The 25916-nt window shown below is 32.5% G+C and overlaps 1 protein-coding gene across 4 annotated transcripts in view; it reads left to right on the forward strand.

Moving 5' to 3' along the window:
- Positions 1–204: 204 nt before the first annotated feature.
- Positions 205–25916, forward strand: part of LOC127730361 (unconventional myosin-Ia-like) — a 102499-nt gene continuing 76787 nt past the window's right edge. For 2 of the 4 annotated variants that reach the window (XM_052238731.1, XM_052238734.1), the window contains exons 1-3: positions 17493–17581; positions 24153–24308; positions 25386–25501. In XM_052238731.1, coding sequence (XP_052094691.1) covers positions 24174–24308; positions 25386–25501 — 251 coding nt within the window. In that variant the 5' untranslated portion in view covers positions 17493–17581; positions 24153–24173. Of the gene's footprint in view, positions 303–17492; positions 17582–19395; positions 19421–24152; positions 24309–25385; positions 25502–25916 lie in introns of those variants that run through there. The other 2 variants (XM_052238732.1, XM_052238733.1) reach the window with 2 other exon arrangements.

Below are 25916 nucleotides of genomic sequence, written 5' to 3' on the forward strand. Positions count from 1 at the left end.
CCCTCTTAGGCAGTCAGTGGGCCCCCACTTATGAAAAATTCTGGATCCGCCACTGACTATAATATTATTACTATTATAGTATAATTTAGTCCCAGCTTTTAGTAACTACGACTGATCAAGCTGCAATGTTGAAAATGGCGATTGAATCGCAATCTTTTTGCTGGAAGTGTGAGTTTGCGCAAAACTTCTGTCGAAAAACTGTTTCCGGTTTTGACAAAACTGGTAGCTATGATTTTCCAGCAACGAATATTTTAAGAAAAATTGCTAATTGAAGAAAAGAACCTACATAAATTTTGCTTCTGGTAAGTCGGAAGGTAGTTCAAGTCTGCCTACTAATTTGACTAGTGCAGAACATTGTGTATTTGGTAAAACGATTACTTTTAACCGGCGAAGTAGTTCTATTAATGACTCAGATCTATGCATATTATATTAATATTAAAAGTCAATAAATGAACTTTTGATTTGAATCAGCGTAAATGATGTCATTGGTCAATTGACTCTTACTGTGACGTAATAAAATAGACATTGTGATAATGTACAGGAAAATGCACCAATGCGATAGTCCTATTGATATTGAAACAAATGCATGTATATATTTCTATTTTATATGGAAATAAGTTAACTCATATCACTGTCAAATTGTTATAAAATTTGCAATCCAGTACCATTGTCACCTAGTACCAATGCAAGCTAGGACCGTGTTCAACTAGTACCATGTCATAAAAATATCCACAATAATTTGCACCTCTGGCTCTGCACAGACTTTGAAAAGGGGGAAGGATTTGCATACCAGTGTTTAAGCTAAGGTTAGAAAGGCATTAGACTGAATAATTTGTCTCTTGTGTGTATATATATGTCATTTAATAATTATTTTTTATCGTTTGGACTTCTATTTTTTTTTAAATATGCATACATGTGAACCTCCCGACGGGAGTACAATAATCCTGTTTTCAGGGGTCTCCTCCCGGTGACCTCCCGTTGAAGAGAAAAAAATCCTGTGTATAAAATTTTTCATGAATGAAAAATTTCAGCCCAACATATCTGGTGTGGTGTAACTGACATTACCTGAAGTGAATCCATGACAAAATGCTCCACTGGCAAATCGCCCCACACCTAATCACCCCACTTTTTCACCAACTCGGAAAAATTGCCCCACTTTTGTTTACCAACTCGCCCCAGTTATGAAAAAGGGTAAAATCGGATTGAAAATAGGTTGGATAACTTGCTCCATTTATGAAAAGGGTAAACATCCCTCTGAAATGAGGTCTGTCAACTCACCCCACTTGTGAAAAATAGATAAATCCTGATGAATTTAGTAATGCCAAATCAACCAACTTGATGCAAAAGATGTAATCCCGTTGTATATCTATGTTCCTGTCCCACTCATAAATAAAATCAATACCTATGAAAACCTTAGATAAACATGCTTTTCTCTGTTTGAATGGTTTTACACTAGTCATTTTTGGGCTATATATAGCTTACTGCTCGGTGTGAGCCAAGGCTCCGTGTTGAAGACCGTACTTTGACCTAGAATGGTTTTTCTTTTACAAATTGTGACTTGGATGGAGAGTTGTCTCATTGGCACTCATACCTCATCTTCTTATATCTATTTTGTAATTCTATTCTTTTTGTTAAAATAAAGCAGAAAGAAGTGAGTATCAGTATTTGTGTGACGTGAATGCCACTTGTGAAAAATAGAGAAATCCTGATGAATTGAGTCTTGCCAACTCGCCCCACTTATGAAAAATAGAAAAGTCCTGATGAATTGAGTCATGCCACCTCATAGTCAATAAAAATAATTTAATAAATTTTCGTTTTAAAGTGGGGCGAGTTGGCAGATCTGATAATTACATATTCATCTAGATTTTACCTTTTTAGCTCACCTGGCCCGAAGGGCCATGTGAGCTTTTCTCATCACTTGGCATCCGTCGTCAACTTTTACAAAAATCTTCTCCTTTGAAACTACTTGGCCAAATTAAACCAAACTTGGCCACAATTATCATTGGGGTATCTAGTTTAAAAATGTGTCCGGTGACCCGGCCAACCAACCAAGATGGCCACCATGGCTAAAAATAGAACATAGGGGTAAAATGTAGATTTTGGCTTGTATCTCTGAAACCAAAGCATTTAGAGCAAATCTAAAAAAATTGTTTATCAGGTCAATTTCTATCTGCCCTGAAATTTTCAGATGAATCAGACGACTTTTTGTTGGGTTGCTGCCCCTGAATTGGTAATGTTAAGGAAAATTTGCCGTTTTTTGTTATTATCTTCAATATTATTATAGATAGAGATAAACTGTAAACAGCAATAATGTTCAGCAAAGTGAGATCTACAAATAAGTCAACTTGACCAAATTGGTCAGTTGACCCCTTATGGAGTTATTGCACTTTATAGTCAATTTTTAACCATTTTTTTCATAAATTTTTGTAATATTTTACAAAAATCTTCTCCTCTGAAACTACTAAGACAAATTTAACCAAATTGTCCACAATCATCATTAGGGTATCTAGTTTAAAAAATGTGTCCGATGACCCCGCCCGCGAACCAAGATGGACGACATGGCTAAAAAATAGTACATAGGGTAAAATGCAGTTTTTGGCTCATACCTCTGAAACCAAAGCATTTAGAGCAAATCTGACGAGGATAACATTGTTCATTAGGTCAAGATCTATCTGCCCTGAAATTTTCAGACCAATCAGGCAACACGTTGTTGGGTTGCTGCCCCTGAATTGGTAATTTTAAGAAAATTTTGCAGCTTTTGGTTATTATCTTGAATATTATTATAGATAGAGATAAACTGTAAACAGCAATAATGTACAGCAAAGTAGGATCTACAAATAAGTCAACATGACCAAAATTGTCAATTGACCCCTTAAGGAGTTATTGCCCTTTATAGTCAATTTTTTACAATTTTCATAAATTTTGTAAATTTTTGTAATATTTTACAAAATATTTTCCACTGTAACTACTGGGCCAAGTTCATTATAGATAGGGATAATTGTAAGCAGCAAGAATGTTCAGTAAAGTAAGATCTACAAACACATCACCATCACCAAAACACAATTTTGTCATGAATCCATCTGTGTCCTTTGTTTAATATGCACATAGACCAAAATGAGTGACACAGGCTCTTTAGTGCCTCTAGTTTCATTAAGTGGGGCGAGTTGGCAGGAGAAAAATTAACAGGATTTAACCCTTTTCACAAGTGGGGCGAGTTGGTAAACCAGTTTGGGGCGATTTCTTTAAAAGTGGGGCGAGTTGGTGAAAAAGGGGGGCGATTTGCCAGTGGGGCGATTTGTCCTGCTTCCCCTGAAGTTATATTTTACCTGTAAATCAATTAGCATGCATAATTATATGGCTTCACTTGTCAGCTTGGGTTTGACGTCAAACATACTGGTAATCAACGATTATTACCTCAGGCTAACTGCTGTTGTGTAATAAAAACTTTGTGTATTTAAGAATGAATTTTGGGTTACTTCCCTTGATTTATCCTGTTTTAAGTTACTTTTCTTTAAATAATGTAAATTTTTAAAAGAATATAAATAAAATATAAATTGAACAAATAATCATAAAAGGATGGTAATTAAATGATTTTAAATGTCTTAGAACAAATAAAAAAAATAATAATTTGAAAATAATTTGAGGGTTCTATACTTCCTTTTAAGGCTTGAATTGAAATTTCTATAACAACTATGACCTTTGATTCTAATTTTACCGACCGTGCAAGGGCTGTATAGCCAGTCAAGGTCGTTAAAAACTTCCATTTGTTGTTCTAATTTGACAGTGTTTCTTAACATTCAAAAAAGATCTCTTTGCAGATAGATTAACAAATGAGCTGATAGCAGTGATTATTCTAAAGAATAATGATACAAAAGATAAAAAGTAAAGAACATACTAAAAAAAAAGAGTGTTAGATTGAACATGTTGAATAAAGCTAGAGAAAATTTATAAGTATAGTTAGGGTACTATAAACAACATAAAAAGACAATTTCTACAGCACATGGTTACATTTACGACAAAATTTATGTAGATTAAAAACCTCCTGATCTGAGTCCTAATCTCCTGACCAAAATTTCCCAATCTCCTGATCTGAGTTTCACAGTCCATCACATGTATGAATATGAGATGACAAAGAAACAAGATTATTCAGTCTAATGCCTTTCTAACCTTAAATCCTAGCTAAAACTCTGGTATACAAATCTTTCTAGCCAAAAAATGGACAACTTGATCATGTTAATAGATTAAACAAACTAATTATTTGAATATTTGTAGTATTTTGGGGTTGTAAAAAGTTGAAAATTTTCAAGTACTCAGTCAAAATTAAATTTTTTTTATGCATAGGACAGCACTTTGAGGATACAGGGGGAGCTTCACTGTTTATTTTTGGCTAACTAGTGTTGTTGCAATCCCTACAGTTTTATTATTTCCTTAAAAATAGTTCTAGTGGGAATAAGTTTTAAAGCATAATTAATAATAAAACAGCCTTTAAGTTTTTATTGGTATCATAAGTTGGAGATATATCATGTAGAGATATAAGTAAACAAGTAAATATAGCAGTCCGTTAATGTTGAATACTACTAGAAGGCATTCTTGTTTTGGACCCAACTATAAGTTGGTATGAGTTTGCAGTAATGAGTATGGAATGTTTACGAAGGTATAAAAAATGTATAAGTTTTCAAAGATAAAATTAAACTTTCTATGGTAAGAGTTGACAATTCACAATGATACAAGTTTATAATTCATTTATATTACCCTTAAGGCCAGTTATTTCATTCATCGGCTAAGTTCATTCATTTCATTAATTAAGCTTAAGATGAAAGGAAATACAGGATAAAAATTAACATTCAGTGTAGTAATTATACAGCTGTCAATTATTTGAGCTACTGGTACAAGTGTACAATGTGTATGGCTTATGATATCCTCGGTAGCGGGGAGACGTACTATGAGTTACATTGTATTGAGTGGATGAAAAAGCTCACTTTTTCAATCTTCGTAATATAATAAGGATGTGAAATTAAGATGCAAGGTTGCTGATTAAATCTTTAGTATCTTAAAATAATGAGATGTCGTAAATGCATTATGAATTTGTCAAACCTATTTATCTCTTTGAAATTACATAATCATGATAGATGCAGATAAATTGTTTGTCGAAAACTATATGATATAGTATGTGTTTTTGATATTCAACTTGTTAAAAATGTATGAAAATGGTGATGTACCGAATGTCTTCTCTGCCCCTACTTAGATATGAAGGATTTATAAAGCAAGATAAGATGGGAGTAATTAATTTACCTTAAACAATTATCCTAATCTTGAGCTTCATTTAGATACATGTACATGTATAAAGCTGTTTTCAATTTGTTTTCTTTACCCACATTTTAGTTTACTCAATAATTTGGTGTACAGATGCATCTGGGCAGACACCATGTTTTATAAATGACCTACAATCATTAACAACTACCGGTATGTGTAGGCCTGCATTCATGTACATGAATAGCAGAATTCCACAAAAAAATGTATCACTTCAAATTACATTTTACAACTCTTTGATTTATATTAAGTTTAATGTTTGATATGTACAAACTAACTGTAGTAATTAATATGATCATGGCTATTATATAAGAATGTATACTATGAACATAAATGTAGGACATTAAAAAGCACTTAGTCACTGATGAGACAGTTAATGGACTTACATTGAGATTAATGTTCAATTTACAATATTTGCTTTAGAACATGCAGTAAGGTTAACGTTCTGTTTAGACATGATGTCTCATAACTTGTACTAAATCAGTGATATATGTACATTGTACATGTATTTCTGTCTTGTAGAGTATAATATTACTTCTGTTCATCAACAAAAGTAGAACACAATGACCATGATGACCTACATTTTTTGATTCAGTGACTGAAATGTGATATATGTTAGTTAATGCATATTTCAGACTACAAATTTGTACAATACCGTGCTGTGAATAACTTCAGATAGCTTTTATCATATTCATGCATATAAATGATATTTCATCTCTGTATTACTGTTGTATATTGTATGTTACAACACTGATGAGCAAAATCTAGGTCGCTGTGACAAACATTTTTGTGATAGTGTAATTAAATGCATGACTGAAATTTTTTGTGATCAAACTGTGGATTCATTTATTCTTTTGTGTACCAATTTTTTGTGGATTGAGGAAAAGTTACATTTTCGTGGATATTTTGATTTTGTGGTTTTGCCACAGTCTGAATATGTACAAGCCTATAGAAAAGCAGTTATTTGTTGAACATTTAAATTGGGTTCATCTGTACCCATGAAATCCACGAAAATTGGTATCCCCACGAATAATAATATTTTGAATCCACAGTATTATATTATGCCTGTTTTGTCATCATCATTGCTGCTTGAATTATCTATGGATGCAATGGTTTTGTCACAAAATATTATTAGACTAGTTATTGTAAGTATTGACTGTCATTATAAAATTATGGTACCAGTCAACAACTGAGCTGATATGGAATTTGAGAAATGTGGTCCAATCTGTTAACTGAAAAATGGGCCAGAATTTTTTTTCAAAGGGACCAAAAACTTTTTTTCAACATTTTTTTAAAATCAAATATATAGGCTTTTTCAGCTCACCAGGAGAGGTGAGCTTTTGCCATCACTTGGGTGTCCACCATCGTCATAAATTTTTTGAAAAATCTTCTCCTCTGATACTACTGAACCAATTTCAACCAAGCTTAGGTTGATTGATCCTTATGGTACATGTGCATGTATCTAGTATAAAATTCTAATTGCTTGGAAATTTTCAGATGAATTGGACTACCTAATTTAGAGTTATTGCCCCTTAAATAATAATTATGCCCCCGCAGTAGCTGAGGGGGCATTAAGTTTTACCCTTGTACGTCTGTGCCTCCCATTTGTTTCCATTCTCTAACTTTAGTTTGCCTTAACCAAATGTTATGAATCTTATACTCAATGCTTATTACCACAAAATACAGATCCAGCAGCAGCTTGAATTTTGGTGGCGTCACTTTTACCGTTTTATAGTTATGCCCCTTTACAAATGGAAAAATTACTGAATTTTCGTTTCCGTTCTCTAACTTTAGTTTGCCTCAACCAAATATTATGAAACTTATACACAATGCTTGTTACCACAAAACACAGATCAAGTTTGAATGTTGATGGTGTCACTTTTACCGTTCTAGAGTTATGCCCTTTACAAATGGAAAAAATTGCTGAGTTTTTCGTTTCCCTTCTCTAACAATGCTTATTACCACAAAACTCAGATCAAGTACAAAATAGCATCACTTTTACTGTTCTTGAGTTATGTCCCTTTATAATGTTATGTGCAAGCGGGGGCATCATCTGTGTCCCATGGACACATTCCCCATTTATTTTTTGAAAAACTTTTATAGATCAAACTTTTAAACATCAAAAATTTTCTTCAATGTAAGATCTTCCAATAAATGAAAGGATCAAAGGAGAATGTCCGGTAAGCGCTTGTTTTGGCATAATATTCCAAGTACATCTAATGAAAGATTTTAGACATTTTTTAAACACATAAGTGTCTACTTCAGTCAATTCAATTAGTGTATGTAAAAGATTTGGACTGATTTGGTCATTAAAGACGCTCAAATGGAGGCTTAAATATGAAAAATCTATCAAATATGCCATAAAACGTCACTTTTCAGAGGGTTTTTGTCTAAAATGAAAGTGGCCGCATTCGTGTTCAGTCTCAACCTTTAGATATGTTATGTATTATCATCAAATGCAACATATATTTAAATATTAAGACTGAACACAAAAGCAGCCACTTCCATTTTAGACAAAAACTGCCTTAAAATTAGCACAAATGCTAAAATTGTGAAGATTTCAGTAATATTGCATGAATTATGATTCTATTACCTGATGCATGTGCATTGTACTGTCAAAATCAGCCCATATTTTTGGAACAGAAGTATTCTTCTTTCCAATAAAAAGCTAAAAGTTTACATTTTAACAAATTTGTAAAAATGCTATATTTTGGGGCCAAAAAGGGGTCTTACCGGGCCCTACTCCTTTGTCAATTGATCCTTTACAGGAGTTATTGCCCTTACTTTTATTGAATTTTAAATTTTTTTCAGAAACTATGATACATGTAGATAGACAGACCCTTTGAATAGCAAAAATGTTCAGCAAAGTACGACCTACAAATAAGTCAAATGACGGAAATTGCAAATGAAACCCTTATAGAAGTATTACCCTTGAAAGACAATTTTTAATTTTTTCATTTTATTTTTGCAAAAGCTATATATGACATGTATGATGGATAGAGAGAAAATTCAACAGTAAAAATGTTCAGCATAGTAAGTTATTGCCCTTAAAAGATGATTTTTACCAAATTTTGCAGAAACTAGGTGATAGATCTAGTGAGAAACTTTAAATGGCATGTTCAAACATGCATTAAGATACATAAAACAGCAAAATGATGCAAGATCTACACAAAAATTTCCAGGTGAGAGATTCAGGCTCTTAGCAGCCTCTTGTTTATAAATTGTTTTTTCGGTTTTGCATCACTGCATTTAAGGGGTAATAACACCATTGTTTTCCTCTTAAATTATAGTCTTTGTTATTAAATTGGCATTTTTCAAAAAAAAAAATGAACAGAATTTATCTTTGTTTCAAATAAAGAAAAACTTGACATGAATAAATCTTTATCCTGTCCAGTATGTAATGCAGTGAAAATTTCACACGTCATAGCAACATACGATGACACCAATTTTAGCTCACCTGGCCATAAGGGCCAGTGTGAGCTTTTCCCATTATTTGGCGTCTTGTGTCATCTGTTTACTTTTACACAAGTCTTCTCTGCTGAAACTATAGCTACTGGGCCAATTGGAACCAAACTTAGCTATAATTATGCATTCATCATTGAGGTATCTTGTTTGTCCAATGACCCTGCCTGTCGACCAACATGGCTGACATGGCTAAAAATAGAACAGAAGGGTAAACTGAAGGTTTTGTCTATTATCTTGAAAACCATTATAGGTAGACAAATTCTGACAGGGGCAGAAATGTTTTGAATGTTGAAATCTACATAGTTGTGTATTTATGCGAAAACTGTCAGACGTCTTAATCTTCTTACAGGAGTTACTGCCCTTAAATGACTTAACATTACTATTTTTTTTTCATGTTTGCCTATTATCTTGAAAAATATAATAGTTAGAGGGAAACTTTGAAAAGAAAAAATGATCAGCAAGACAAGATCTACAAAAAGTGAACATGGCTGAAATCATCAGACAACTCCTTATTGGAGTAATTGCCCTTTAATGACCATTTATACCAATTTATAGTGTTTTTGCCTACCCTTTATTAAGTCTCCCAAACGAAGTTTGGGAAGACTTATTGTTTTTGCTCAGTTCTTATTATTATTATTATTCTTCTTCTTCTTCTTCTTCTTCTTCTTCTTCTTCTTCTTCTTCTTCCGCCGCTTTTAAATTTGAACTTGTCCGCACCCGTTCTCCAAAACCGCTTGTCAGATTAACTTAGGGTTTCACAATATGTTAGACTAACATGTCTAGTGGTGCAATCAGGGTTTTGTTTGTGCAATTGGGTTTATAAAGGGGTACTTTGAGGGGCAAAAAGAAAAGAGGGTTTTACTATAGAACCCTATGGGATTTTATTTTTTAAAATTTTCAAATGATTATAATTTGAAAACCGTTTGTGATAGACACAATCTTTTTAATTGAAAATGTTCTAAATGATAAAGCCCATTAAATGAAATACAGGGTTAGTCCCCAGGGGTCACCCCCACCCCCTGCCATTTAAGAAAGTTCTAATACCTTGTAAGTGGTCAAGATCCCCACCCCTAAACCATATATATTTTGGTTTGTTATGCTAAGATGGTTTGAATGATATTCAGGGTTAGTCCCCAGGGGTCACCCCGACCCCCTGCCATTTGAGAAAGTTCTAATATCTTGTAAATGGTCGAGATCCCCACCCCTAAACCATATATATTCTGGTTTGTCATGACAAAGCACATCAAATGAAATACAGGGTTAGTCCCCAGGGGTCACCCCCACCCCCTGCCATTTAAGAAAGTTCTAATATCTTCTAAGTGGTCAAGATCCCCACCCCTAAACCATATATATTCTGGTTTGTCATGCTAAGATGGTTTGAATGATATACAGGGTTAGTCCCCAGGGGTTATCCCGACCCCCTGCCATTTGAGAAAGTTCTAATATCTTGTAAATGGTCGAGATCCCCACCCCTAAACCATATATATTCTGGTTTTTCATGATAAAGCACATCATATGAAATATAGGGTTAGTCCCCAGGGGTCACCCCCACCCCCTGCCATTAAGAAAGTTCTAATATCTTGTAAGTGGTCAAGATCCCCACCCCTAAACCATATATATTCTGGTTTGTCATGCTAAGATGGTTTGAATGATATACAGGGTTAGTCCCCAGGGGTCATCCCGACCCCCTGCCATTTGAGAAAGTTCTCATATCTTGTAAATGGTCGAGATCCCCACCCCTAAACCATATATATTCTGGTTTGTCATGATAAAGCACATCATATGAAATACAGGGTTAGCCCCCAGGGTCACCCCCACCCCCTGCCATTTAAGAAAGTTCTAATATCTTGTAAGTGGTCAAGATCCCCACCCCTAAACCATATATATTCTGGTTTGTCATGCTAAGATGGTTTGAACTATAAACAGGGTTAGTCCCCAGGGGTCATCCCGACCCCCTGCCATTTGAGAAAGTTCTAATATCTTGTAAATGGTCGAGATCCCCACCCCTAAACCATATATATTCTGGTTTGTCATGATAAAGCACTTCAAATGAAATACAGGGTTAGTCCCCAGGGGTCACCCCCACCCCCTGCCATTTGAGAAAGTTCTTATATCTTCTTAGTGGTCAAGATCCCCACCCCTAAACCATATATTTTCTGGTTTGTCATGCTAAGATGGTTTGAATGATATACAGGGTTAGTCCCCAGGGGTCATCCCGACCCCCTGCCATTTGAGAAAGTTCTAATATCTTGTAAATGGTCGAGATCCCCACCCCTAAACCATATATATTCTGGTTTGTCATGATAAAGCACATCAAATGATATACAGGGTTAGTCCCCAGGGGTCACCCCCACCCCCTGCCATTTGAGAAAGTTCTAATATCTTGTAAATGGTTGAGATCCCCACCCCTAAACCATATATATTCCTATTTGTCATGTCTCGAACATTTGAATGACGTATACGGTCAGTCCCCAGGGGTCCCCCACCCCCCCCCCCCCCCCCCCCCCCACCCCCAATGTTCTAATATCTTGTAAATGGTTGAGATCCCCACCCCTAAACCATATATATTCTGGTTTGTCATGCCAAGATGATTTGAATGATATACAAGGTTAGTCCCCAGGCATCACTAATGCATATAACTTTACTGGACCAAACCAATTTTCACTGGAAGTTGCCCAATGTCAGGCGACCCTGGGAATTATGAATTATGGGAGCTTCGTTTGGGAGACTTCGTAACAGCATCCTGTTACATTCATTTCTTGTTATCTTGAAAATTATAATATATAGATAGACATTTTAAATAGCAAAAATGATCAGCAAGACAAGATCTACTAACAGGTCAAATTTTGCTGAAATCATTAGTAGACTCAGTAGTAATTGCCCTTAAATGACAATTTTTTTCTCACTTTTTGTTTTGGGTAAAAACTAAAGAATATTGATAGAAACTGTAAACAGAAACTACTATCAGCAATAGAAGACCAACAAAAAAGATTTGTGTCATGAATTTTATTTTAGTCCCCAATCATGACAATGTTGGAGAGTGTTGATTGTTGAAGATGGACATATACCTAGCTGAGCGACACAGGCTCTTTAGAGTTTTTAGTTTTTTTGATATGTATGTATTTGAAAGCATTTTTTGCCTAGTCTATATATGGTGTCTAAATCTTTGAAGGGGTCCAATATCATGGCTTATGCAAGTATGTAAAACCTCGAATCTAAGAGTTAAATACTGTGATTTCATGCTGTACCAAAGTTTATTTTAAAGAATACAAAAAAATTGACAAATACCACGTAATCTAGATACATTCATGTTTGTACATGTATATGCAGCATTTTTTCGTGTTTTTCCAAGTTGATTTGGATCTTTTTCATTAGTTTCTTCTTGACAAGAACTTTCAGTTTAGATCTGCTGATAGATTTTGCAAACTCTTAATCGTATTACTGTTTCTACACTAAATGTAAATCTCTGAATAGATTTGTCAGTAGGATTTGTGGTAGCTCTAACATGTGTATAGTTTATAAGAGGTAATTGGACATGTGCAGCAAGTTGCACTAAAAATTTTCAAGTAGAATTTTTATTTTCATCTCAAGTTTAAACGGATCATTTACTTAAGATTTCTCTCGATTAAATATTTCAGCATTTTGGCAACAAGAACACTTAATTGTACATACATGTATATGGTAGGATTTATATCATGCAAAATTCTGTGTTGGAATTCCCTTGTTAGATATATATTTAACCTGATAGTCAGCATATCATGTTGCACTCAGCCTAGCATCATCAAGTCTCAATTTATGATTTATTGGAAAGTGTATGTTATGTATTATGTATGAATTACAGTAATAATCATCATTCTAAGTTTTGGTTTCATTAGAACATTCAATATTTTGTTTATTCACGTTGAGTCTCCAATCAATTTGACGAATTGAGGTTTCCTTGCAGGTGGTAAGTATCTCTTGTAAATATCAATGATCTTTTGATATCTTTTGGTTATTTGTGTCACTTGTTGTTGTATTATTGATGTAAACCCCACATTCCATTTATTCATATGTTTTTCTTAATCCTGTTTCTGATCATGTTCTTTACCCAAGGGGATATTTCTGCTTTTTCTTAATTGAGAAATAAGCAAACTCCTTGGATATGTAACAAAGAGTTTTAGGCAGTTGATCTCTGATACAAACACTCTACTCAAATGGCCTTGGTCTATATTGAATTATTTTTTTTTATACATGTATGTAATTCATCATTGAAAACAGTAAATATTTTGACCTGAAGATGGTTTTTTTTTGTTTATTTGTGTTATTTGGTTGCTGTCTTCCCCTTGTAACAGCAAGCAGTCAAAATGTATTATCAAAAGTATAGATCAAATGTTTTTACAACTTAGAAGATTTGTAAATATGTATATTTTGAAGATCACTTGCATTCCAAACTTCATGTCTGTAACTCAGGTTAGTAAAGTTTGCAGAGATTTCTATAAATCTGATAAAAATAGTTTAAATTACTTTGAAATCAACAGTGGTCTAATTTGTAAATGAAACATATCAGTTATTCTGTCACAATCTCCAAAGTAGCATTTCATATAGATGGAGTAAAAATCTGTATGAAATCAACAACTCGTTAAGCATCATCAGGTGATTTGTACTAATGATAAAATATACAGGTAATATTTCAGTTGCCAAGTAGCAACAAGGTGATGGATCTAACTTTGCCTTTTATCTAGTCTGATTGTTTGTGTGTTCGTTATTTACCGGAGATCGTTTTCTGACATTCTTTTGAAGTTGGGAATTACAGGCTGCATCTTATGAAGGTAAGATTGTCTGAAAAATAGCAAATGGCATCAGAATTCTATAATTTAGGAAAATTATGTTACAGGACAGGTGTGCCCATAAATGGATAATGATCTATATTGAATTTACTATATATAGTACAATACATTTGTATGTATATATATTTTTCATTCATTTATATGTCAAATTATTTTTACCTGTGCATGTACAATGTATTTCTGTCTTTAAACCTTGATTGCCATTCACATCTTCTTTAGAGATAATAAAACCAAAGAGGACAGGCATAGTAGAATGTTCACTCTTTTTTTGCAGGGGATTTACATACATGTCGTGTAATACTTATAAAATCAGGAGATGTGGTATGATTTCCAATGAGACAAATGTTCAACAGAGTCCAAATGAACAGATTTAATAGTGAAATACTGTGATAATTGTATATGTAAGAAAATTTAAAAAGTACAAATAATGCTGTCTAGAATGACTGGTGAAATTGTACATAAAATGTTACATGTTTTACTGTTTTGTTGCTGCTACATGTCCCCTCCTCATTTTTTTTCCAATTTCACCCCTTAAACAATTTTACTACTATAACAAAGATATTGTCATTATATTGACACCTTCAGAGGATAATCAGTAAACTGAGGCATTCAGTATCTGACATGGCAGTTTCAGTAAACATATAAATTAGTAACTGTCTCGGGTAAGGGGAAGGGTTGGGCCCCACAAAAATGTTTAGAAAGAAATAAAAGGAATTGTAGCAAGTCTAGCCTGTATGCTTTCTTGGTTTTTTTTTGGATGAAAAGTAAAACAAGTCATTATAGAAGATCTCATTTATTTTTATTTTGTATTATGACCTAAAACTTTACCAGGAATAATTGTGTATTTTTCATTATTTGTAAGTTTAGGTTTCTTTAAAATACAAGAACATGTGTACTATCTTATGAAATATTCCATAATCTTGATTTGTGGTTATCTACAAGGATTCTGACCTTTAGAGAAAACAGGAACTACTATTTACTTGTCATACAACTCAAGGTTTGTTAGTTTACTGTTCATACTTTGCTATTGTTTTGTTGTATTTTCTTTTTTTAAGTTTTCAAATTCACACCTGTTGCTATAAAATGTATCAATTAACTGTGTACTTTGACTTGTTTGAAGTCCTACAACTTCCTTCTCTAATATACAGTTCATGTAACACCTTATTAGATTTTGAGAATAATTTTAAACTATTAAACTGTATCGCTAATGACCTGAAAACTTAGGAAGGGAAATGGAAGAAAAGTTGATAATTTGATCCTGTGTACATATTAAATAATCAAAATCTTTACATGTAGATCACACCCAAGTTTTTCACTGTATAAAATTTATGAATGATTTAAATGGTTAGATTTAATACTTCAGTAAGTCTTTAGTGACCCCTGTTAACTGATAAAAACGTCTTATATAATGTCTACCTATTGACAGCTTTAAAGATATATGCTACTTTGTATATATGCATTTTGTAATATTGTATGTACAGTGAAATCAGGCTAAGTTTTGAATAAAGTCTAGTAGATACAGTTCTACTGAGCCTTTAGGCAGGCATTGGAAAACATGACACCTATGGTCTGACTATATCTCTCTACATGGCTGAGAAGACCAATTGTTTATAATAATTCAAGCTGATATGTTATAGAAATTGAAATGTTTGGGTATACTCTACTGGTATTTTTATATTTACTACATAATGTGTGGAATGTGCCTCACTTATAACACTTGTACACAAGATTTCTCCACCAGTAATACAAACGTTATCAGTTTCACTCTTTTTTCAGGTGTTCAATTTAAAAAAAAACATGTTAGGTTGGGTATCTGTTTAGATCAGTTATAACCTCTCTTTAAAAACTGTCCGAATAATCTGTCATCTAGGTATTTTCTAAGCTGTTTAAGAACTGTGCTGTGGTTGTCAGAATCTGTTATAGAGTAGAACTATCAACATGTTGAAGGAAGAAATGTCAAAAACTGGTTATGGATAGAACTGTTCAAAACTGTTTAACTGCCTCAGTGGTCTTGTGGTAGCGTGTTTGCTCGAGTGAGGTAGGTCATGGGTTCTAACCCTGGCAGGGTCCAAAAAGACTTTAAAATTGGTATTTGCTGCTTCTCTGCTAAGCACGTGGCATTAAGGAGTAAGAGCAAAGACTATTCAGCTCGAAGTCAGAATAATGTGTCCGGATAAGGTGACATGTCTTCCTGCGGACTGTTACCTTGTGAACTTGCACGTTAAAATCCGGCTCAGCATGACGGTCTAGTACAAAGCAAGGTTAATATTCATATTACATTAAGGTGTTCTCGTCCTGAATATGCATATTGATTTGCCGCTGGACATTAAGCAGTCATTCATCCTCATCATCATCAAAACTGTTTAGGGTAAACAGCTTAATCCAGGTGACCACTTTAATAAAAATGCTATCATTTGACCAAAACACCTACTGAAATAACAAAGAAATAATTCTCTGCTAATCTTTACTTTTGCTTCTACAAATGTAATAGACATGATATAATTTTCGGGGAAAATGATTTTGGGAATAGATTAATGAATGAACTGATTTTTGTATTATTGAAATAATGAATGAATAATTGAACTTGTCATTTTGAATAAATTTGGGCATGAATGATTCCTTATGGCTAGTGTTAGATTTACTTCTGTTGACCTCAAAACTAGTTAATGTCTGTTTCTGTAAATGAAGAATTGAAAGTGAGATCACACACAAACTGTATATGTCCAGTGTTGAATTTATTTCATGCATATGATGTTTTGTACTTTTTAAAGGCACTAGAATTATATATGTCAGTTCTCAGTACACACTATGTAAATAAATAACTAAAAAATTGTTATAGGGTCTCAAATTGAATATCTAAAGATAGTATTTTAATTTGGCAAACAGGATGTTATTTTTCACCGGCACTCTTTTGAAAACAAAGATTTTACGGTAACTGTAGCAGGGAAGCTATGCTGTACTTTATATCAACCCTTATGTGTAAATGTCATTGTAGTATAGTTTCTCTTGTTGATATTCGGGGAAGAATTATCACTTTATTGAAAGCCTTCCAAAGTCAATATGTACAAAACATGTCTTACGGGACACGTTTAAGCTGGATTTTAAACATTGGATAACTTTAGCCACACTTTAGTAGGGTATGACATAATTTAAATCTTTAGTAATACTTTTATGAGTGAGTTATTGTACACAGGTAATTAATTGAATGATACAGTTAAACATTTTGTAAATGGCCATTTATATTTCAATTTTGAAATTTCATGAATATTTGTCTTCTGATTATTTTTAAAAGGACATAGTACATACTTTCTCAGATTTTTTTTTTCATGTCTTGCTCATTTTGCCTAAAACAGAAGAGAGTAAGCTATTAACATTACTTTGTATGCCTCATCTGACATTCATCACCACCCATTAGCTTTGGCGAAAACATCTTCCATGGAACCGTTTTCCTTTCCAAACTATTCCTTCTAAATAGCATTTACTGGTACTTACAAAATTGCTAACAGAACAAAGGGGAAAATTAACCATGTTGAACAAATATTTTTCTCTGTAATATTAAACGTTGAATATACATATAGGGGAAAATTGTTATTTTTGTGAAATTTTATGTCCTCAACAGAGAGAGCAGGGGATGTTATTACCTCAAGATGGTCTTTAGTGTAGTATTATGGCTAGTAAAATGTATTCAAAATGAGCAGTATTTAAATCCTAAACAGAGAGTAGGGGATGTCATTACCTCAAGATGGTCTGTTCATGGAAGTAATATTTACAATATTACTTCCATGGTCTGTTGTAGCATTATGGCTAGTAAAGTGTATTCAAAATTACCAGTAAAACCAAGTGTCATTTGTTACAAAAAAAAATTACATGTAAATATCTGTAAAGTTAGAAGTGGGTAAATTTATTTTTAGCAGTTGTGATGATTAAGATCTTTTCAACCTTGAAGTGATATGTAGAGAATCTTAACACTGAAAGTCAAGGTTAGTTAAATGTTATTATATGAATGTTCTGGCAAATAAGTAACATTAATTAAATTTTACAATTTATTAAAACTTTCTTCTTTATATGTTTAATATACTTGAAAATATATGCACATATTAAGCTGCTAAGTCATGTAGGTTTCTTTAAAGACACAGGTGCCATTTATATATTTAAGGTTAATGTTAGTTTAAATGACATTCTTTAAAAGCCAAAGAGGAAGTATAGTGCACTGAAAATATAGTCCTAAGTCTGTATTGAAATTAGATCCTTAATTTTGAGTATGCTTGTATACATGTGTAATAGCCTATTTATATACATGCAATTAATATATCTACTGAAATTCAGAAGTTTTTACATGCATTTATTATTGCGATTTTTGAAGAATGGACAAAAATACGAGATTAATTATTGTGATTTAAGGAATATCTGCATGTATACATATCAACTATCAGAATGAGTGTTTTATTATTGCGATTCTCACCTGGTCGCATTATTTCCTTTTATTAATTAAAACTTTGCAATAATCTAGTTTTGCATCTTTTTTTTATCTTTAAGCTTAATCTAATAGTATGCTTAAAGCAACAAAACAATTTGTATAAAGACACACATTATTTAAATAAATAAAACCAATAACCAAACTTACTTTTGAAAGTGTAATTCAGATGTTTTCAATTTCTATAAAAAATGTTCAGGGTCACTTTGTCAGTCTAGACAATTGTGGTTGAATTTTTCTTTAGTTTTATAATCATATAGATCATTGGGTTCCTCAACAGATTACAGTTGGAAAGTTTCCTGTAGGTAAAACAAATAATGCATTGACTGAGGGAAGACTATTTGATGTTCATTAAATTCAAGATAAGAGGGCAGTATTGCATTTAAGAAATTAATTACAAGCTGTCCCTGGACATGGACTTATATATTAGAACCCTCTGGATTTTTCATTTCACATTTGTCAGAATAGTGTTAATTGCTTGTTAAGTCCTTGATATGATGGTAAACATTGGATTAAACAAATGTACATTTACTGATGTTATCAGCTCTTTCTATTTCTGTTGGAGCTATGCTCATCTGTTAGCTGTTCTTCAATTTCATATAATTTTAGTTTTATCAGGAGACATATATCTTACAAATATAGCTTCTATGAAGATCAGGATTATTTATCAATCAGATTGTGCATAGTATTGTATTGCTGAATACACAAAGAAGAATGTGCATATGAGAGATTGTTTTTCTTTTTTTATCTTATTGGTAATTTAAGAGTTTAGATTGGAATTTTCTGTACTATCTGGACGCCTGGTAAGAAAATTAAGTTTTATTGTTGTAACAAAAACATATTTATATGAATAATTGAAACACTAGATAAACTTACATAACTTTTACACTTTAGGAAGAATCTATAGCATTTATCCCAAAATAGTTAGCATTATATTATAAGTGATGGAAATGTTGAAAGTTTTGGGATAAAAATTCTTTTAGTGATAAAAATTCTTTTAGTTGATTATTTATGAAGATGAATACAGAACAGCATTATTTCAGCAGTTTCATCATTAATTTTAAGTATTTTATAATGGATGTTACATAATTTCATTCTGAGGGCATTATTAATGATTATTAAGTGATATACAATGTTGAATCATTAAATCTGTCATGCTGCAAATAATTAAAGTAACAGTTGACTAATTATAACACAGACTCTGTATTATTTGTCATTGTGTATGATATGAACATATAGGATGTACTTAAACCTTTGTTACAAGTAATTGAGAAATATGTTACTGAATTTAGGGTAAATCATTTTGTGGAAGCTTAGATAGAGCATGTATACATTTAAGGTGAAGGTAAGGCTGAAGAAATTGTGAAGGAAGGGTGGGCTTGAAACTGAGATCATATTGGAAAGAAAGGTTTATTCTTACGTGACTAAATACCAGATACTAGTATTTTAAGATAATGTATTTGTTTTCTGGTACACATTCATTGACCATGTTGACATCAGATGTATAATTATTTGAAACTATAAGAAATGTAATAAAAATGTTGTTGTTGACTTTAATCACATCTAAAATACCAAAGGCTCTATGCAAAATCATAAAAGTTTAAAAAAAAAAATTGGATAATATATATGCTTTGCCCTGAATCATCAGTTTTAGCATCTAACTGCCAAGGCTCTGACAGAAACCATTATCTTGAAACTGATTTTTATATACATTCGTGGTCTATTATAAGTTTGTAAATGTATTTTATTTAAATGACTGTTTATTTAAGGTGGTTGAATTAATGTTCATGAGATTATTAAACAGGAAAACAAATGCTCATTTCTTGTGAAAGCAATTGCTACTCAAAATAGTTCTTATAATCAATAGAAAATTGTTGTTTGTTACTGTCTGTTATATTTGTTATCAGTGTCCCAAACAGCGAAAGCCGGTATAGTAACCACTTGACTCCGTTTATCATTTTGTTCATCCATCCATATGTCCAAAAGTGAATATATTTGGTCTGCAGCTTGAAAATATTGAGTTGTAGCTTGTATGCAATTTTAACATCTGCTGTGTAGCCACTTCCTGTTTGCTGATAGTTTGAAATTTGATTAGCAACACTCTTTATTCACAGACAGTTTTCATCAATCTTTTCTTTGCTTTTAGGAAACTGGGAATTACTTTATGTTTGTTAAATAAGTTTTCCTGGCTCCAATGAAACTCGATCTGTTATCAATTTCATGAAGCGACTTGGGTCCAGACCCGGTATTGGTCTTGTTTAATCTTCATTGTGGAAGTGTAAATTAGGCTGTTGGTTTTCTCTTTTGAAATCTGTGAATTATTTCACATTTTGTTATAATGGACCTTTTAAAGCTTTCTAAACAGTGTGTGTTTTGCTCATTTTTGAAGGCAATACAGTACCCTGTAATTGTTCACAGCTTAAATGTCCTTTGTTCTATTTAAGTTTTATCATTGGTAATCATCCCAAATCTTATATTTATAATAACATTCCATATGAAATTTATTTTAAAAAATCTAAAATTATTTAGATAAGTACAAGCAATTACTCAGTATTTATTATCCCTCATTATATACTCCATGTGTGTTTTTATCTGTATAGTAAAATTACCAGGATTGCATGAAAGCTAAATTACGTGATAAAAATAATGAGATGTGGTATGATTACCAGTAAGACATCTATCCACCATAGAACAAAGAACAAGGATGTATTAAAAGTAACTACTTTGTATTACTCAGTTTACAAATAAGTTCACAAAAAAAGTTCGGTATGGTTTCATCAGGTTCATTTTCCTTGACCTTTTTTGCAAATGGATAGGACAAATTTCCCCTGCATAAGTTTCACTCACAGGGTCGGAATCTGAAAATGCTAAATAAATAAAAAGAGGCTGCACATGTATATATTCTCACACAAATTATAAAAAAAAAATTGACTTATTTCTAAAGAATAAAAATATTCTGCGCTACATATAATATTGCTGTTGAAGATAAAATATATCAGAGTTCACATGTTTTTGTAAAATGTTACATCTACATGATCTAAAGACATCTCTAACCAAAATATATTGATTCATAGTTGACTAAACAATTTATAGCTTTACTAAACCCATAGAATTTTATTTTGGTTAAGGATGTTATTAAACGTTTATTGAATGAATACTCAAAATTTGTCAAAATCTGTCAAAATTGCAATTTTGACCCATCTTATAATAGGCATTTATAATTTTGGTAAGCCTGTTCACAAATACACCAATATACTTTTAAAACATTCAAATACACTTTTGAATCTATGATACTGTGAAATTTAGAAAAGATTGAAAATCTGTTAGAAAATGGCACTGATGTGAAATTTATCCTACCTCTTTCAGTGTCCTAGCCATGAAAACAGTTCAACTTGTAAGAAATTTAAACAAGTGCACTATTTTACTTGGAGGGCAGTTTAAAGTATCAAACTGCTGACATCTGATGCAAATAGGATGCTGGCTTGTTTTTTTCATTTGTTCCATAAGTTCTTTCATTTAGTGTTATGTAAGCTACATACATGGCCTTGACAATATTTGCTGAGACACTCTTTTTCTCTTTCCTTTGTTCGATTTTCTTTCCATTTATTGACAAAATTGACTGAATTTGTTTGGAGAGAAATTAAAACCTATCTTTATGGGAATTACAGATGTCAATTCATATAAACAGCAGTCATCATGCCTTAGAACTAATAGAAGTCTTAGAAGGAGTTGACTGTAGTTCAGTGCATTTGTCAAGTTTTGGCACGCTTCCTAAAATAAAAACCCTTTTACATTTAAGAACAAGGTGACTCAGACTATGTCATCAAGGTTTACAGCTTCCCTATTTTACATGTTACATGATTTATGTACAAACCCATAAACAAAAAACAAATATGATATACAGCAACAAAGGACAACCACTGAATTACAGGTTCAGTGGAACGCTAAAAATGAAAGATGAGAATTGCACCCGGATACATGATATAGTCTAGGATATTTGTTATAAGAATGTTCTGGGTTTTTGTTTCAGTAATATTCAATGTACTGTCTTCAGTCATACTTAAGAGGCCATGTTTAAATGTTATGGCTGGCAGTATCCATATATTAGATGTGATGTCAGTACATTTCTTTTATGTACTGGTACTTGATTTCTTAGTGGATGTCTTTGATCTGTAAAATCATTCCTTAGATTTATTTAATCTGTTAAATCATTTAAAAGTTCAATAAGTTATCATTGAGGTACCTATGAAATCATATTGTGTAAAAGTTCACAAAGTCTTTATACAGTGTCATAAATCATGATTTGAATTATGGAATCAAGATAGTAAAATCAGCATAATAAACATTAAGTCCATTATTGAAATGTCAAAAAGTGTATACCAAATACATTAAATCATTAAATGTGTAGAAAAAGACAAGTTGTAAACACATCAAAGAGCTGTTTATGATAGCTTTTACCATGTAATATTGTAGTGTGTCTACATAACTGGCATTTAAATTTTAAAAAGTGAATGTGTTTACCTTTAGGTTTTAAGCTACTATATTTTTGTTGATGTTTATATAGACTATTTATTTAAACCACCAACATTGGTGTTGGATATGAAAGATTAAATTAAAAAGAAGTAATAAGATGTATGCTAACTTTTGAATTGAACAGATATATATGGAAATATTTGAACAAAATTTCGGTTATCTTAGTTGTCAGTAAAGAATTGGAACTTGAACGTATGGTAATTTGTTCCTTGTATTTTTCCATATATACAAGTCATATAACAGCACTTGTATACTAACTGTTTATGTATGTAGCTGTAATTATACTATTCTTTGCATCAAAACTAGTAGATTATAGCATCCAATATCAAGAGTTTTATGAAAGGAGTAGGGCCAGTAAGACCCCTTTTTGGCCCCAAAATATAACATTTTTACAAAGTTGTTGAAAATGTAAACTTTTAGCTATTTATTGGAAAGTAGAATACTTTAGTTACATAAATATGGACTGTTTTTGACAATACAATGGAAATAAAACGGGTACTAGCATCACTATTTCATGCAAAAGTACTGAAATCTTCACAATATTAGCATTTGTGCTCATTTTAAGATGGTTTTTGTCTAAAATGGAAGTGGCAGCACTAGTGTTCAGTCTTAATATTTAAATTTATTTAGTGTTTGATAATAATACATAACATATATAAATGTTAAGACTGAACACGAATGCAGCCACTTCTATTTTGGACAAAAACCATCTGAAAAGTGACGTTTTGTGGCATATTTGATAGATTTTTCCTATTTAAGCTTGAATTTGAGCGTCTTTAATGACCAAATCAGTTCAAATCTTTAACATAAACTAATTGAATCAACTAAAGTAGACACTTAAGTGTTTAAAAAATGTCAAAAATCTTTCATCAGTTGTACTTTGAATTTTAGGCCGAAATTAGCCCTAATGGACCGTCTCTTTTAGTATGATAGTAATGAAACCAAAATGTTTAAAAAGAAATGATATATATGAATTTGTATATTTCCAAGCAATTAAACATACTCTTTTAATGCTTCAAAAAGTTACAGCAGTGCAAGAGATAGGCAATCAGTTATTTCTAGGGCATTCCTTACTGTGGATTAACTGATTGATTATGTGTCCATGCTTATGAATTACATTCCATATCAAAAGCCCATCAAATTACCATGAGTATGAAAATACAGCTTCCATTATGTAGACATTGAGCACATGGACTTCACCTGCCAAACTTTAGAAATATTGCTGAACAGAGATCTACTGTGTTACATTGGAAGCCAGGCCTTGTTGATTTGTGTTCTTAAAAATGGTATCTTGTGTACATATTCTTTACGTACACATTAAGAATCCTAGCAGCAACTCTTCCTAGCAATCCAAAAGGATTTATTGGTTTATGGTTCCCAATATGCCCTTGTTTGAACTGACTTCCACTCAGTAGCCAGGGCAGCATCAGTACAAAGCATCTGAACCTTCCTTCAATCCTTTCATATACAATGACCATATGCAAAGTAACCATTGAGATAGCAAGGTTGGTACATGAAATTGATAACTGTATTTTCTTTTTCAGTGTTAGTGGTCATGTGACAGAATGGCCCTACACCAAGGAACTCTTGCCATATTTGAAAACAATGTAGGGGTTAGTGATGCTGTTCTACTTCATCCATTGACAGAGGAAAACTTCATCCGTAATCTAACCGACAGATTCAATCATGACCAGATTTATGTAAGTTATTTCCATAATTTAATGGATTCAGATATATCAAAGTATGGAGATATATTTCAGTGTAAAAGGAGAAGTATGATTGGTTCTTGTTTGAATTGTTTTACATATGTTATTTCGGGTCCCTTTATAGCTTGCTGTACAGTTTTGGTTTTGCTCTTTGTTGAAGGCTGTATGTTGACCTGTAGAGTACATGGAGAGAACCACCTACTTCAGTAGGAAAACGGACATTCCTAGTCAATTATGATTGGAGTTTAGCACACATGCTACATGTGGTATTAAAACTCACAACCTCAGTGTTGACAGGCTAGTAATACAGTACATCGAATACTTCAGCCACAAAGGCCCTTCATTGGCAATCATACCTCATTATTTTGATATAACATTTTTAAAAGAACTGCCTGAACTGACTAGTACCATTGCACATACACCACAATAAATGTATGAGACTGCAAAATATCCAAATTCAGAACATTATCCAACAGTCACAAGATGGTCTTTTAACATGATTTTTTAGTCCCCTACCGACGAAGTCGAAGGGGACTTTAGGTTTGCACTCCATCCGTCTGTCTCTCTGTCTTTCTGTCCATCCGTCAGTCCGGCAAATCAGTTTTCCACACTTTTTTTCTTCGTGCTTGAAGATATTGATTTAATAATTGGTATATAGTTTTATCATGACAAGTTACAGATCAAGTTCGAATTTTGTTCTGGTCAGATGATTTTGTGCAGAGTTATGGTCCTTGGACTTAGAAAATTCACTTAAATAATCAGTTTTCCACACTTTTTTTCGTCATGCTTGAAGATATTGACTTGATATTTGTTATATAGTTTACACCATGACAAGTTATAGAACAAGTTAGCATTTTGTTCCAGTAAAACCGGTAGGTGACTATGTATTGCCATGCAATACTCTCAGAATGCTTGTTTTGTATATTATAGACTAAACAGAAGTCATTTGATAATTTTAAAAACAAAGAATTTACATGTATAGACTAGATATATTGTTTTTGTTGATTATAAGGTTCATTATATTCATGTCCATAATTTTGACTTAATTCTTTCTGATTTATTTCATTGTAGACCTACATTGGAAATGTGGTGGTGTCGGTCAACCCCTACAAACCTGTGTCGCTGTACACACATGACATCATTGATGAATATCGTAATAGAAACATGTATGAATTGCCTCCTCACATGTAAGTAGAGATTCATAGTATTATGAATTCCTTTATTTTCATGGATACCAATTTTGTGGATTGAGGAAAAATTGCAGTTTCATTGATGTAAGATTTCGTGGTTTTGCTTATGTCTACATACATGCCTATGGAAAATTTGTACTTCGTTAGACATTTGAATTTGTGGTTCACCTATACCCACAAAATAGACGAAAATTGGTAACCCACGAATAATTATGAATCCATAGTAGATGGGAGTATTGTTTACATGAAACGAAATAGTGTGATATTATTTACTTATATTGCTGATCTTTGGAAGTTTTATGATTGCTGTAAGATTTATGAAATATTTGCCACTATATCAGTATGCAGTTTGCAAGTTGTAACTAAATTAGAATAAATAAAAAGATTATGCAAGTGTTAGCATATAAATGTT

This window comes from Mytilus californianus, unplaced genomic scaffold (assembly GCF_021869535.1).
Source record: "Mytilus californianus isolate M0D057914Y unplaced genomic scaffold, xbMytCali1.0.p SCAF_2, whole genome shotgun sequence".
Lineage (NCBI taxonomy): Eukaryota > Metazoa > Mollusca > Bivalvia > Mytilida > Mytilidae > Mytilus > Mytilus californianus.